At 43.7% G+C, this 16,603-nt stretch overlaps 1 protein-coding gene across 9 annotated transcripts in view; it reads right to left on the reverse strand.

Moving 5' to 3' along the window:
• lef1 (lymphoid enhancer-binding factor 1) overlaps positions 1–16,603 on the reverse strand; it is a 46,879-nt gene that overhangs the window by 16,255 nt on the left and 14,021 nt on the right. For all 9 annotated transcript variants that reach the window (XM_074629335.1, XM_074629341.1, XM_074629339.1 and 6 more), the window contains exon 4: positions 4,367–4,484. In XM_074629335.1, the coding sequence (XP_074485436.1) occupies positions 4,367–4,484 (118 nt within the window). The remainder of the gene's footprint in view (positions 1–4,366; positions 4,485–16,603) is intronic.

Here is a 16,603-nt window from a genome sequence, read left to right on the forward strand (position 1 = left end):
AATTAATTGCCAACTATTTTTGATAATCAATTAAACAGTTTGAGTCATTTCTTAAGAAAAAAAAAAGTCTAATTTCTCTGATTCCAGCTTCTTAAATGTGAATATTTTCTGGTTTCTTTATTCCTCTATGACAGTAAACTGAATATCTCTGAGTTGTGGACAAAACAAGACATTTTAGGACGTCATCTTGGGCTTTAGGAAACACTGATCGACATTATAGACCAAACAAATAGATTAATCAAGAAAATAATCAACAGATTAATAGACAATGAAAATAATCGTTAGTTGCAGCCCTTCTAAGAAACAATCAAAATGTGCCCATAGCATTGAGAATCAAAGACTGGCAAGTGCTACTACCAAAAATTAGCATCTAATACTTTGTCAGGTCTTGTTTATTTTTTTTTTTTAAGTCATTACTTTCCCACTTTATTCTATAATATTATGGACCTTGAGTTAAGATTTTTCCTTTAAAATCTATTACTCCTTTTCCCTCCTTCCCATCCTGCTTCACTACAAGTCAATGACGGTGCACATGTCAGGGCTCGAACGCGCTTTTTGACCTCACTTTATCAACCAGTAAGAAAAGGATCATATTTTCCCGCTTAGCTAGAGTCCTTGTGTGTTTCAGCGTCTTTAAGCTGGTTAATTGAGGCTTCCTCTTTTGTGGCCGAGGCTGCAGCTTTCCCTGTAGACACGGGATTGACTTGGACTAACTGTCGGTGGATCTTCAGGACTTAAGCTCCTCCATCTGCAGCTCGCCTGCTCCTGCTGCGTTTCAAGGTCGAGGGGTTCCTTAACTAAAAAAGACTTGACTGTAAAAGGACTAAAAAATTAACTAAATCTGCAACGACACGTCTTCTTGTCTGACACTTATTTGTTTTCCTTTTTAGAGCTGAGCCAGTAATAATATGATTGAAAGTCTGCAGATATCAGGAAATACTGTTCATACACACGATGTGCCTACATGTGTGCTCAAACACACACACACACACATACACAAAGAAAAAGAGGGCAAATGCCTCCAGATTAGCACCATCTTCTAATCCCTGCTGGAGCCAGCCTTTTCTCCCGGCCTCTATCTGTTCTCTTCTTCTTCTTCTTTCCCTCTCCAGGCTGTGGTCTGAAGGGGCCTCCCTCCTCGGAGAGGCAGGGCGAACGGGGGGCTTATATCTCCAAAGCCAATGTTGCAACGCTGGATTCATAGCAGGCATAGCGCTACCCCCTGCCAACTAATCCACCACCTAACACTCCTGAGGGCCCTCCTGAGGGCAGAAGGGAAGGAGGCAAGGGGTGAGGCGGTGAGGGAGGCGGAGAGAGCCCCGGCGTGTTAACCTTGTCACTCACACCCCTAAGGTGCCTAATTACTCACTCGCCTATTCACACGTTCCCGCTGACGCCCAACAAGGCTCCGCACACTCAAAACAAGCTAACATGCTTCTCGTTGTAAAACCTGGAAATCATCTACATTCAGAATTAGTGTTCCCATGTTATGTTTCATTCTTTTTAAACAGTATACATATAAATGTAAAATGTTCAAAGCCCCCCCTCCGCTCGACCTTACTTCCATTGCATGGCGGCCCTGCGCATATTAGAGCTCATAATGAGAAAATCCATGATTGTTTTTCATAATTAACGAGCAGATCAAAGTCTGAGCCAACTAAGGAAGGCAGAGCAGCAATCGGTCGATATGAGAGAGCGAGAAAGAAAGAGAGAAAGAGACAGCAAGAAAGAGAATAAGAGAGATTTCGTTTTAAGCATCTTCAGCTTAGCTCGACTGGTATACACACATGAATATGCCTAGGGAAATCATTTGCAGCCAATTCTGCAACTGGATCGCTTGGACATGGATTTCTGTTGGGCTGCGAGTGCAAAGATCAAATATAGTAAAAAAAAAACCTCCAGGGGTCTTTTCTGCTCTTCAGTGTTTGTCAGAAACTTACTGGATCTCGATGGACCAACACGAATAGTAAAAACGGAGAGCATTGCTTCATAAATTTGTACTACATGACAACAAATTTCTGAAATCGAATGCGTGCATGTGCTCGCAGTGTTTTTATTGCTCAATTCCGTGTCAACACAATTCTTCCCTGCTTCCTTTAGAAAAATATTCAACAAAAATGTGTCTGATGCATGATTCCTCTGACATATGTGGAGCACAGTTTCTTTATATGTCTCACCCTTCATCTCACTACGCTGTGTACTCTTGTGCTCAGTTCTACATTGTTATTTATAGCCCGGTCCCTCAGAACCTCCCAGCCTCATCATCATCTTCATCATCGCCTACATCCTGTCTGATCCCTCTCCTCCTTTTCAACTGGCAGCCGCGGGAGAAGAAGAAAGCCACGAGAAGAGAAAAAGGTGCGGGACAAAACTACGGTGGCGGAGGCACACATCTTTTCTCGCATTCGTGAGAAGCTGTCTCCAGCAGCGCGGGGCTGAGGAGCTCGTCCTAACTGCTGAGGAGCTCCTCTGCAGCTGTCAAGAGCTGTAGCTTGATGTTGTTACTGAAAGGCAGAGAGTGCAGAGGGAGAGGGCAGCGGAGCTCAGCGCGCCGTCCCACAGGCTGCTTCAAATGAGTTCATGTTAGGAGCTGAGAGAAAGGATGACTTTGCTGTGACACAGTTTGGTGTGTGTGTCTCTATTGATTCCTGACAGTGTTGGCACAAAGAGATGTTAGAAAAAAACACTACTTGAGTGTAGTGTTCAGTATTATTGCAATATTTTGAATAAAATCACTTCTTTTGTGAATCTACAAATCATAAACAAGAGCTGTAATAACCCTGTTTAACCTTGTTTATCCGATGGTGACGTGTGAGACTTAAAGATCTTTGTATGCGAGTCCAAATAAAATGTAACAATGAATATTGACAATATCTGGTACTGTCAAATATCTCCATTACAGCCCTACTGGGGAGTAATATGCAATCCTGCCCATTATAATATAATATAATATAAGATTACTACTTTTAATGACAACAAATAGGGTTACTAAATTCTTTTTTGACTTCTGCCAATCAAACAAAGTTGTAACTGTAGTTCTCACTGACATTAAAGGCCTTTACACACTGGGAGCACGAAGAATAAACGACACAATGCAAAATATTACACATCAAAACTATATATACTGGCAGCCATGCAAATTTGCTACAATTGCAACACTTTACCAATATCAGATTTGAATAGATTCACGCAGGCAGAGGACTAACTACCAGAGAGAGACCCAGAGCAGCATCTGGAAGTCTGTCTGAGGTAAATTGTTGTAAAGCCTGAACCACTGTAAGCTATATTAGTTTGCTTTTAGCGAAATGCTCTGAATGAATTGTCCTTTAGTAAACAGTTATGCAGTGTATATTTCTAGGGCTTATATTGTGAAAGGTAAGAACAGAAGGAGTGGATCTGGTCTGCGCTGCCTTTGTGAAGAATAAAGTTTGCCTTTAAAGTTTAAAGTCTGCTTGGTTCCAACTTCGGAGCATCTGTATTGTTGTAAACTATAGTGTGCGTATTTAATAAGCCCGTTCAACACAACGTGATTGGTTGATGCCTTTATTTGCGATGCGAAAGCTCAGAAAAATTAGCCTTGTTCCAGAAAAAAATGAAAAAATTTTTTCGCAGTGTAATATTTGCGTTCTGTGTGAACGTTTTTTTGACAAAAACAACAGTTTGAAAAAATATATAGGCGTGCAAATGAATCAAATGAAATAGATGCCCTAGTGTGTAAAGGCCTTAAATGTTAGATGGAAGTTGGAACATTGCAAAAACTATATCAACACTGCAAATTCATGTTTTGTTGAATTAGTAGTGTGTTAGTGGGATGTGACGATCCAGATGTGGATCGTATCAGCACAGATACTGATCTTATTAAGCAGATCAGGTATCGGCCATTATGTGACATATTACATAAAATACAGATTCTTCTTCTTCAGTGTTTCCACTATCAGTTGGCAGCCTGACATAACTGAATGAATATAAGTACGTTTTCAGTCCCAAAGCAATCCCTGGCCTCATGTTAACATAGAAAAAATGCTCCCTATGAGTTCCACGCAGTAAGATATACAGATTTGGAGAAAGGCCACGCTGGTATCGGATCTGTATCTGTATCGGCATATACCGAGTTGATAGAAAAAGTCGGATCCGTGCATCTCTAATTAGTAGTCCACATGAGAAATGGATTTGAAAAGGACATTTCACAAATACTGCCACTAGCTATTGCCACTTTTTAAAGCAAAATGATGACAAGAACACCCAGAATATCTGGGAACATGGATAATTCACAAAGTTCTATTACTGAAACCCTGCAGCCAAACTGTCGTTGTTGTGCAGGCAGTGAGTGTTGTGTCATGTTCGTATCCGTTCGCTTGTTCTCTACCTTGTTTGTTGACATCCTGGGGGTGAGGACCGGGGGCGAAGTGCTCGTCACTGTACGTGATCAGTGGTGTGAGTGGGTGGACTGCATGGGACGGCTGCACCACGGGGACTTTGTTGGACTGCGGAGAAAAATACACAAAGTTTTAAAAACAATATGAAGAAAGGATGACATTTTACACAAGCTTCAACTGCATTATTCCATGTGCAATATGGCCCTGTTTCATTCCACATGATGTGGGGATTGGTACGGCACATATAATGCGGGTGGTCTGCCTCCTTGTCGATGTGGATGAAGCTTAATAGTAGAAAAAAAGGAACTATTTCTTCAACTTCTTCTCCTTAAGTAGCCTCAGCCCAGCACCTCAAAACTTTGTTTAGCATAGGTCAGCAGCACCGAAAACCCCCTTCCCTGAAGGAAGGAGGAAAAACAAGTCAAAGAGGTGCATGAGCATGTTTGAGACAGCAAAAGAGAGAAACAGAGTGAATAGGAGCGAGCAAGCGATAGAGCAAAGAGAGGGGAGAGAAGAGAGAGATTCGCAGGGTAGAGTCAGAGCAGAGGTCTTAGGCGGGAGATCAAAGGCAGTCATTAGCTGGTGAATAAGGGGAGTTCATTACAGAGCGAGAGCCGGGGGAAGGAGAGATGAGGGATGGAGGAGGAGGAGAAGGGGGCTGGCTATGGAGAGAGAGAGAGAGAGAGAGCGCAAGTGAGACAGATGTCTGCAGCGGTACTTAATGCAGGGGTAATCACGTCAAGAGTTGCCTGACCACAGGCCCCCCATCCCCGGCTGACTCACAGAGACCTGCCTCCTGACAACTAAAATAGACCGAGCCAGGCCCAAAAATCCCCGGCCCCAACCCCCATGCAGCCAATAGCGCTTACATGCTTCAGCAGCAATGAACACATGGCAATGCTTAGCCATGCTAAATCTACTATTCACAATGGGAGCCCAGGGCAGAGCTTGAGTCAAAATATCACCTCCACAGGATATATGGCTAATCGGAGGGACGTCAGTTCACTGTTGGGTGAGACACGTCTTACACCACATGGCTCCCACGAGCTTTGAATCAATGAGTTTCACGAAATCGTAATCAGATGCTCTCACAGGAACAGTCATCTGATTAATAATGTTGTTGGATATACTCCTCTAAATTTAGTACGGGCATTCATTTCTCAGGAGACGATGTAATCAAACGACTTTCACTTCATTGTCCTAGTGAGGTGTCTGCCAAGGTGACATTCCTGCAGTGTTACGTGGTGATTGGTGCCCTTCCTCGTCCACTCCCGCCACACACACACACACACACACACACACACACACACACACACGTTTTTGGACACAAGGGTGGCTGGAATGTCGCCATTTTCCCCGAACCTCTCGCAGACTGGCACCAGTCTCAACTTAAGTCCCCCCTCTCCCTCTCCCCACCTTCTGGGAACGTCCTAACTGGGAACACAAAGGGCAGTATGTGTACTGTATGTGTGTGTGGAGAAAATCTCAGTATCCTCGACCACATGACGCATCATCTGCATCAGATTCCTTATCGGGATGGGAATCTCATCTCCCACGGCCAATTTCTTTCCCAGTTCATCTCTTGATCAGCGCCTCATACGCCATCATGTAGTCCGCAATGTCGCATTCGAGGTTGCAACACAAAATAATAAGTCAAATCCAGCCTGAAAACTAATTCCGCCATAATGCAGAGGCTTTTCACATTAGTGCAGGTGAGTGTGGTTCTTTGAACCCGGTCAACAAGAGTCAAAGGTGACGGGATAATCTGTGAGAGTGGGAGTGGCGGACCTCCTCCTACTGAGGGGAGGACTTATCAGTAAGGGCTGCTAACCCTAAAGGAGGGCTAACCAGGACCGGGACATGCCTACACCAGGGGCTAAATGATGGCATTCTCGCCCATATTATTTTACGCCTGTCCACTCCCATTTGTTATCCTGTGGGAATGAGATAAGAACCTGAGGGATTACCATTTTAGCTAGAAGTCTTCTCTGACTTGTAATAAAAGTGAAAAGAACAAAAAAGGGAACAGAAGCAAAAGTTAGTCTCTCATAAATTATGATACTGCAAAAAAAAAAGGTGATTGACTCCTTAGCACCCAAGAAAGCTAGAGGCTTCTTCCATACAAGCAAAGCCCTCTTTTGTGCTTTTCCCAGTTGCAGTTGTCAAATCACATTTTTCTCAACTTCTTAATAAACTGCCTCCATTATGGCGAAAATCCACCAGAGCAAAACCTGCAGGCCTCTGTGACCAATACACAATTTATGGCTGTTTGGGTTCACATTTACATAAACTGCATGCCACAACGAACCATGGTTTACTCTCAGAAGAAAGGGAAAGCAATCATTTATTACATCTTCACATCTCTCTTAACATTCGTATGTTAGTGAAAATTGTATCAGGGTTAATCAAAATCCTCACACTGTGACATGACCGTGCTAACAGCCGTCATGGAGCCACCATTGTAATTCCTCCAGGTGGAGACTTGTTGGCTTGCTGCACCCACTTTGCAGCTCTTGGCAAGTTTGCACAGAAAAAATGCACGACACCCTCTTACCAATTTCCTGGAGGAAGTAGTTGGAGAGTGACCACAACCGTGAGGGTCACGGCACGTCGCTGCAATTTAACCCCCTCTCATCCTGACTCTAAAAGCCCTCAGCAGCAGCAGCGGCGGCGGCGGTGTTACGATGGAGGGCGGCCATATTGGAGGTCCCTTTTATTGTATAGGAGAAATAATAGGCTTAGGATCTTTCTATTCATATTTTTCAGGGAGAGTGAAAGAGGAGAGGCGGCGAGGATTGAAAAGAAAACGTTCCATTTGGAATTTCATATCCAGGCTTTGGCCGGCCCTTCTAAAGAACCCCTCAGATGTGGTTTTAAGAGAAATTCATTGTGCGGAACTGGAGCTGGCAGGAAGCCCTCCATGGAGGAGACACTCCAGTGTGTTTCAGCACGGAGAGCCAGTGACTTGGCGTGCTGTCTGAAATTGGGGGTGGGGAAGGGAAATGGGACGTTTCGTTTTTGTTTCTTTTTTTGTTTTGTTTTTTTCTGAGGGAGGATTTTTTTCTGACGGCACGCCGGTGTCTCTGAGCTTGTATTCTGTCAGATTCCACCAGCATCCTGCCATGGTTTCTGAGCACGAGTGTGTACGTGTGTCTATGTGGTATATGCAATAACTATCCCTGCAATATTGCCTTTTTAGCATCTCTCTCCCTCTCAGCACGGCTTTTGTACTCCACTCAATTATACCACTTCTGCAGAGTGGAGAGGAAAAAAGGGAAAGCGGGAATTTTATAATAATCACTTCCCACTTCTGTAATTTATATGCAATGAGGACTCTTCGCGCCTGCAGCTACAATCAAGTGTGTAGAAACCATGTGAGGTGTTTCACAAACAGCTGGGGAGATGGCAGCTCAAGTGGTAGCTATGGATTCCCATGCTGCTAAAGCTTTTCACTAAGAAGCCCTTCTCACCCCAAAAACCTAAACTCACAGGATTTTCTGCACTCTAGAGGAAAAGGATGCCCCACAAAAATTAGGCCCAGGATATTAAAATAACAAGATGAGGCAAGAAATTGTTCTGTGATTACAGTATCATCAAGAGCCTTGCTGTAAATTTCCAATAAAATGATGATTGCCTGAGGGAATCATTTAAAATAACTGTAAATCACAGAACTGAGAGCACACCCACCTTTGACTGTTTAAACACCATCTTTGGCTACTGTGTCCACTGACAATGTGATCATAAAGAAGACAAGATTACAGATGGAAAGCTTCTGTAAATGCCCAAAGTTGAAGCATGAAGCGAGGGTGTGCCCGGCACAGAGATCCTTCACAGTCACCCTCAGACCAGGTGTTCACTCTCAGGTGTGTTTGTGTGCAAGCTGTACAACCTCTTCCCAACAAAAGCGAGCAAACATTTCCCCATAGTAGCTTTACAGCGCAGAAAAGAAAAGGGACTGTAACTCCCTCCACGCCCCCCCAATCCCTCTTTACCAAAACCAGTGGAGACCAACCTGAGGAAGCTTAAATAAATAACCAATTACCATTCGCAGAGCGGGTTGAACCCCACCAGCTTGGAGTGCAGTGCTAAAAATGGAATGTTTTATTGGCAGGATGGCCCCTCGGCCAGGGGGCTTAATGTAACGAAACCCAATTAATGGAGAAGAAAGCTGGGCCGCCAGCAAGCGAAGGAGCGCCACGCGCCCGGGGTAATGAGACGAACAAGCGAAGCCAACCACAGGGACAGGAGTGGAGGAGGCTACGAATAACAGGAAAAGCCTACCCTGGAGAGACATTTACATCTGTGAAGACCCCCCTTCCCAATCTCTCCTTTTACCCCCTTTCTTTCATTTCAATCATAAATCCCGCGTGCTAGTCAGAGTCTAAAAGTTGAACAGAAGCGGTGACACTGAAGGCCAGTTGGTAAAAACATGAATAAAAGGTATGAAGGAGATCACAAACTTGAAGCAGAATGGTGTTTGTTGAATTCCTTAGATAGCATGTACCGCATACGGTATGCAATGTTATGGTTTTTAAATGCTAAGTTGCAGCACAAATTTATCATGCGAGGAAACTTGTCACGCTGTCCTCTAAATACCACCGTTACACCCACACAAGCCACACGTCAAACACTTCACATTAACCACACATGACCGACACATGCCACTGTATTAACATGGAATCCACTCACACACAAAAAGGCACACAGACACGCTGTAAAAGATGGTCACGGTACATGGTGATGGGATCAGAGCATGCAATAACCACGCACTTAATGAATTTAACACATACATGCTACATGTGAACACAAAGGAGCTATTAACAGCTGACTGTCTTCTTTCCCACCACCACCACCAGCAAGCACAAGTGAATAGGACGAGGTGGATTACCCATCATCCTTCAGTTGGCATGAAGAGCGTGTGCTCCAAGCAAACCAATCACGCTAGCTCTCATACTGACATTGCAAGGAAGATAATTTGTGTGAAATATGCCTGCCCCAGATGAAAAGACTTTATCCGCTTTTTTAAAAGTGTTCAACTCTTAATTTCTATATGTCGCGGAGCTATTAAAAAACTGAGGGAAGAGCAACAGAACATCAGAAATGATCCAGTTGCTATTTTTCTTTCCTGTGAAGCCACAGCGAGTTAAGTAGAAACAGTAAAGTTAAGTACTATGACAACAGACAGTCTCTTTAAAGAGCTGAGGCTGTAAAAAGGTCATGCAGGAATGCAGGATGAGTCCTAACACCCAGAAATGAGTTAGCGTTTTAGCACTTACGGTTCCCTTGTCTCAAAGTCAATGGGTTTTTGGAATGGGTTTTTAGTTAGATGCCTCAAATAAGGTCTGTGGTTAACACAAGTTTTGTTCTATGATATGAAATATGTCAGTAAATACAACATTTTCTGCAATAGTCCAAAACCCAACGGAAAAATCCCATTGGCTTTTTGCCGATGGAACCCGTGCGATTCGAACCTCCTAGTAGGCTTACAAAAATATGTCATCCCTGCTCCACTTTATAGGGTTGAGCAAGAGTTCAGTAATTTTTTATATTGAATTTTGGTGAAATCACGTCGCAGCTTGTATATGATAGTGTTATTGTTTTATAAAACACCTCCAAAACTAACTGATTGTCCATATTATTGTTTTTAAGCTAATTGTAACAAAGAACTGTAATTGAGGTTTTTGTTTTACATGTGTGAAGAGTTTGGTCTAATGTGATACATATCAGCTCAACATAGTTAAAGGATGAGGCTGGCAGTATTGTATATTTTCGTCATTGTCAACAAATCCCATGAGAAGACCAAAACCAGCAACCTGTCAGTCCATCTCTCAATACCTCCATGTTGTTAATCTGTCACTTTTTAAAAAGGCCAATTGTAGTTTTTATAATATGTGATATATAATATGCATTTTCTGGGGACTATTTTCTGTGGCGAATTAACACACATGACAGGAGAATATACGGCAGCAGGACGGTGCATGTTGGACATAAGCTATGTTCACACTACGAGCAACAAAAGCAACCAAATGGTCAGCGTTGCCAGCTACATTGTCGCCGAGTCAGTGTTGACTCATGATTGGTTGATGCTTCATCGCATCATTGGAGCGTTGAAAAACCAGCTCGACCAGCTCAACTTTATTTGTAGCGCGTCACGCCCGTCAGTGTCAGGCGTTAGTTTGTAGCTTCAGCTCACCGACTTCCATTGGAAATGACTTGTAGCTTGTTGCTGTGTTGCTCATAGTGTGAACACAGCATCACTCAAAATAAACTACAGTGCCCCATGTTTACTGTAATGACGTCACCCACCCAGTGTAACAGTTTGGTTTGCTACTGGCATTTAGGCTTCTGGTTTCATTGATGTGTTTTTAATCTGTCTATGGCACAGAGAAATAAGATATATCAGGCTTTGGCTACACAGAAAATACTTGCTAGCAGGACCAATTCATTGTTGGTCTTTTCATGGGATTTATTGACCATAGGAAAAATACAGAATACAAACAGACTTATCCTTTACATGCTTTAAAAAATTGATTATTTCTATGTTATTTTTTTCATGCACATTCTACATTGTAATATATCTCTGTCTTGTAAAAATCGTGATATCAATCACCATACTCAGCCATATTGCCAGGCCCTAATGTGGTATGTGCATACATACAGGTTCCAAAGGTTTCTGTACCACATGAAGGATTGTCCTCATTTTCACACCATTCAAGCACCGTGTGGAAGTTGATCAGCTCTGAGCGGTGGTCGGCTCCTCCACTGTTGTATTAGCAGAGTGTGTGTGTGTGTGGTGGGGGTTGGGCCGCTGCTCTGGCAGAGCCCTGGGCGAACTGCAGGATGTTCACCTTGCGGCGGGGCACAGGGCTCATTATCACAGCAGGACCTGGTCACATCAAAAGGACTGAGGAAAGGGCAAACATTCTGCTGAAGTGCCACTGTCAGCAGGCCTGCGAGCGCACACGTAAACACGTACACAAAAGGCAGACCGCACACACACTTGAGCGCCCACTAGGCATCCACACCCCCACAAAGAACATGGCTGCTCCATCACCTGCCTCGGATCTATTGAGACAGGTTAACTGAAAATCCTACCACCACCTTAGATGACACCATTTGTCAGCAACAAAAAGATACAGCTACCAGGTATATATCTGGACACTGTCAATGTGTCTAACTGTATTAAAGCCATAAAGCCTTCAGCTGCGTCATTTACCTGATCAGCTGTGTGTTTCAAACCCAGGTGCAATGTTAACCTTGGGGGCCCCATGCTTGAACTCAGCCGTTACAGCTGACCACAAGCAGAAAATGTTTGGAGCGTGCTTTATTTTTCTTCCTGAATCAATCGTCATCGCCTCTCCAGCGACTATTTATAGCAACCCTGCTGCTGCATTAACACACTGCATGATTTATCATTAGAAGCAGCTCTGGTCTGCTGAGTAGCTACATTCATGCCAAGCGGCGCCGTGGTGCCAACATCCACATTCAACAACAACACTCGAAAGGCCCTGAGAGATGTACACAAATAAAATCGCAGCACAAGCTAACTTTGTGTGGCAGAGCGCGCTAAAACCTTAGCTCTCCGCACAATACCAGAGACGCGGAGAAAGAGGGAGAGAAAATGCAGTGCAGAATGGAGGGAAAAGTGCTGATGAGTTGCCTTATGCAGGAGCTTCATAGATCCGTCGAACAAGAGCGGATTTGCCTGCTACACCTAGATAGTGTTTCCCCCCCTCAGCTTTCGCCCAGGTATTCTGGGCATGAATGGCTGTCAGTTTGGATTTGGGAGCTCAGCGTTGAGGGGGAAAATAGAGTCTGGTGGGGGTCTTTGTGCGTCTCTACCTGTGGAGACGAGAGCTAGAGACAGTACTCGTCTCTCTAAGCCCCAGCTAGCTCCAGTGCAACATTGCACATTACATCTACAGGAAGGAACGGGTAAATATTAGCATTGCGAGCTAGCCAGGGATAGCTGGACGAAGGCAGACAGCTGTAGAGGCGCTGCCGTGTTTTTGCGGGGAAGGTTTTCAATGGCACAGACTGGGAAAATGTGGATGGGGAGGTGATTTGAATGAGAGCAGCTTCTGCCTGAGCTGTAGAGAGTATTGACCTAGTTTTCCTTCTGTATTTCACTCAGACAGATGCACACCCACCAACACAACGTGTAAGAATAGAAAGAATAAAAATATTGATGGGTTAGTGAGCCTGTAGCATCGACGACTTAATGGAACAAAAAATTAAATCCACAGAAAATGCCTCTATTTTGCAAACAGACTAAATGTCTTATGACAGGGTTAATATGTAGGTTATGTAATGCTTTGAAAAACTGCGGGTCACAAGAAGCCCCGTTGCCTCAGGTGTCATGACACCTGTGTCCCGGCCATCTGAACTTTTGACCCCGCAGTCACATGATCAATGCTCTTTTTGCTCTTTTCCCCTCATTGCGCTTGAAGCTACACACATTCTGTCTCCTTCCAAAATGGTCTTTTTACATAATTAGACAAGCACCCAGACGAAGCTGTGTTTTTTCATTATGATACAAATCATGTGACCCTTGGTCGTGGTTATAATGAGGCAGGATTCACGCCACAGTGCTAAGAAGCACTCATGGTTGTGGATCACATTGCAAACCTCTCGGCTCATTCGCGTTATAGACCATACAACAATAACAGCAGCAGCCCACTGTTTGGGTGTGATTCCACGTTTTAAGGGATTAACTGGTAAAGACTACCAACAACTGCCTTTCAGCCTGGAATTAGTCATTAATCAAACCACACATTTTAGGGTTTCTTTCCAGCCAGGCGCACACGCCCCTGTTAAGATCTGAATGAAAAGCACAAAGCTATTCAAATCTGATCCCCTCCGAACAAATGGCTTTTCTCCATCCCCACAGAAGCAGCGAACACTTCAAGAAGCTCTCCAAGGATCTGAACGGTCACATGAAAACTCCGCCCCGTCAATTAGCTCTGTGGCAGGGTTTTTTGTGGGCTTTAATACAAACAAAACAATGACCATGTACAACATGGCAACCGACAACGTCTGCTTATCCCTTGATACCTCTAAAGAAATGGTAATAGTGAATTTCTGGAGCACAAAAGGGGCTCCTTAGGCTCAGGGCATATGGTTACAGCAACATTACAGGGCACACTCATGCACCTGATGCTACAGACATGAATGATACGCCATACAATGAACACACCGTGGTTGTAATTCAGCTCCTAGCTGGATTTATTCATAGTGGACTGCTCATATATTTTAATATAATCTCATTTATCTATTAAGAAAGTCAGATTGAATGAGCTGAGCTGAATATCTTTGGGTTTGGGACAATTGGTCAGATAAACTAAGCGATGATAATATATAACCTTTGGCTCTGGAAAATGATTATTTCTGATTGATTTGAAAATCAGATTAATCAATCATCCTCAAATCTAATATATTAAACAGTATATTTCACAACAGTGTTTCCCAAACTTTTTTTCTGGGCACTGACTTTTTTAAAAAGACAAACCATCGCATCCAAATTCACAATAGTCTATCAATTAAATTTGTGCGTGAATGAACGTTCCTGAAACATTTTTAGGCTCTCGTTTATTTCCCCTCATCAGTAAAACAAACAGACTGTGTGCTAGCCTTTCATATTATATTCAATGTTACAAGTAGGCTACAATTATCAGAACAATACGAACATTCAGGCCCTCTCATGTGGCTCAAAGGTGTACTGCAGATATACATTTTAAATAAAAGACTATGGAAGAAATTCTGAAAATGTATTCGGCCACCCTAATAAAATGTCCTGCATCCCACCTGTGGATCCTGACCCAGTCTTTGGGAATGACTGTTTTAGAAAATACAAAAAGTAAGCTGCAGTACGTGACAACCATAGATGGAAATCTTGAATGTCTTCACCTGTAATTTGAAATCTTAAACCAAAACAAGTCAAATGTAGTATATTTTGTTTTACGCAATGAGGACTAAAGTCTGTAACCTGACCCGTCAGATGGTTTGTTTCACAGAACCATCTGAGAAGCCGTCGTTGGAAATGGTTCAGAAAAGGGCTGGCACTTTAAATAAATACTTGGCAGGTGATTGGATGAAGTCGATCAAACTTGGCCAGTCGGACTCGGGAGAAGATCGAAAATATCTTTTCCATCGAAAAGATTGAAGCCTGACAAGATGGATCTTTGTGGGAGATGTGATGCCACGAGTCCCGTGTGATCTTGTGACATTGCGAGTATCCAGCTGCCGTGCGAGGTTATAAAGTCTTGGGCCATTCAGATATTTACTAAAGGTTTCTACGATCAACATGTGGATGATCGTTCCTTTACTGCGTCCCCTTATGACAAGTTAATGTTCTGTTCTTGTTCTGTAAAATCCTGTTCACGCACATCTTTGCAATCACAGGCAGTAGAATTTAAGGAATACATCTTTAAGTACCAATACCTACCATAGTTGGGTAGGCTATTGTAATCCTAGAGTTGTAATCCCAGGGACTATATTTTCACCCTTTCATAAGGTGGATGTGTGATCCCAGGTCAGGTAACCACTGTTGAACCTCTCAAATAAAAGTCAAGCACAACCTTTTCACTATGTCATTGCTTTAGTATGGAAGGCGTGTCAGTGTTTGCAATGGGAAAAAACAAAAATGTAGATTTGTGGTGTGGGGGTTGCGGTGGTGGTGGGCACTTCCATTTCCCCCATCTTTCATATCAAACGATAGATACAGTGGGGGTGGATTGATTTGATGTTCTGATACATTGTTTGATGACGGGCAGCTCAAAGTGGAGGATGCCTCTGTGATGTCTCTCCATTGGAGGACATGAAAAGCGTCACCTGGCCCCTGAGCCGAGGGGTTATGGCTGCTAGTGGATTTAAGGGCTCCTGCTGAGCTGGACGGTGGCTCCATTGATGCCACATAATCCATTCAGAATGACCTTTATATTTTTAGAGTCAGCTCCACTTCCCTGTCAGCCTGCCTTGTTAAAACTATCGCAGACATCAAGGTCCTGATCATCTATGTTCTATTACAGGACGGTATATCTAATTTATTCAATGTGTACATCCCACGAGGAAAATAAGTGCCGTCAATCACCAGCCGAGCAGTCCGATGATCAAAAGAAACATGGAGCACAAGGCGAGCTCATCAGATGAACAAACACATTCTTGCTAGATATCTTTGTGGGTTTCATCATCCTGCATCAAGTGACTGCTGAGGGGGAAAAAAACAAAGCCTTGTTCTCATCCCTGTGACATCAGCTCTTACAGACGGAGCGCAAGGGAAGAATAAAAGACAAGACAATAATATATTTCTAATTAAATACCAATAATGTGAAGCTGCACTTTTCCCTCTGCCCTCTACCCAACCTCCAATTAATTGTTTAAACCCCACATGAAAATATCACAGGCTTAAAAAAAGGCGCCATACAAATAAATAATCTCATAACGTACGCTAGGTGGTATTAGTCATGAGCATCAAACTCCTACCACGTTCTAGATTTGCCTAAACTGGGAGCAAACATAATTGGGATAAATCTCCTCAGTAAGCCACATAAAAAAGCAGAAGGGTGTAAATTGTTACACTGCTGTGTGTTAAGACACTGAAACAGTTGCACAGATCAGACGAACTGCAGCAGCAGGCAAAGAGCAGCATTCAGCTCTGCTGTTTTCCTCTGTGACTTGGGGCCACTGAGTTTTTCTCCAGCCATAGTAAATTGGGCGCCTGGGGCAGGAGCCTTGGCCAAGCTTGCATTTCGGAGCCGACTGTGGAGGGCATGAGGGATAGAGATATGGCACTGGAGGGGGGGACAGGGCGGCGGATGGTTGGGGGAGGACTGGGAGCGCAGTGGAGGTGACATTACGCACATGTTTAAACACAAAAGAGACCCGGGCTAGTTAGCACGCTAACTAGCGAGCTCCATGGCAATCAGCACTCGTCCATCTTTCTGTTCTTTCTATCCATCTCGTCATAAATATGGCTACATCTGCAAGTGTAATCACCCCATTGTACTCTGATTTTCTGCTCTGCTGGACAGCAGCATGGCAGCCTGCTTTTCAGCACCTCTCCCCTCGATCCCCTCCTTTCCCTCAAGTGCCCTCGCCTGTTCCTGGCTACTCCTTTTGCTGGTGAGGCCGGTGTGTCTCACAGATTACAGAGCTCCGGTCGCTCAGGTAACAAGAGTCACTAATCTGGCTGGGGTTGAATTACACATAATTGCCTCGGCACCGTGATT

Source organism: Sebastes fasciatus, chromosome 3, assembly GCF_043250625.1.
Source record: "Sebastes fasciatus isolate fSebFas1 chromosome 3, fSebFas1.pri, whole genome shotgun sequence".
NCBI classification, from domain to species: Eukaryota; Metazoa; Chordata; class Actinopteri; order Perciformes; family Sebastidae; genus Sebastes; species Sebastes fasciatus.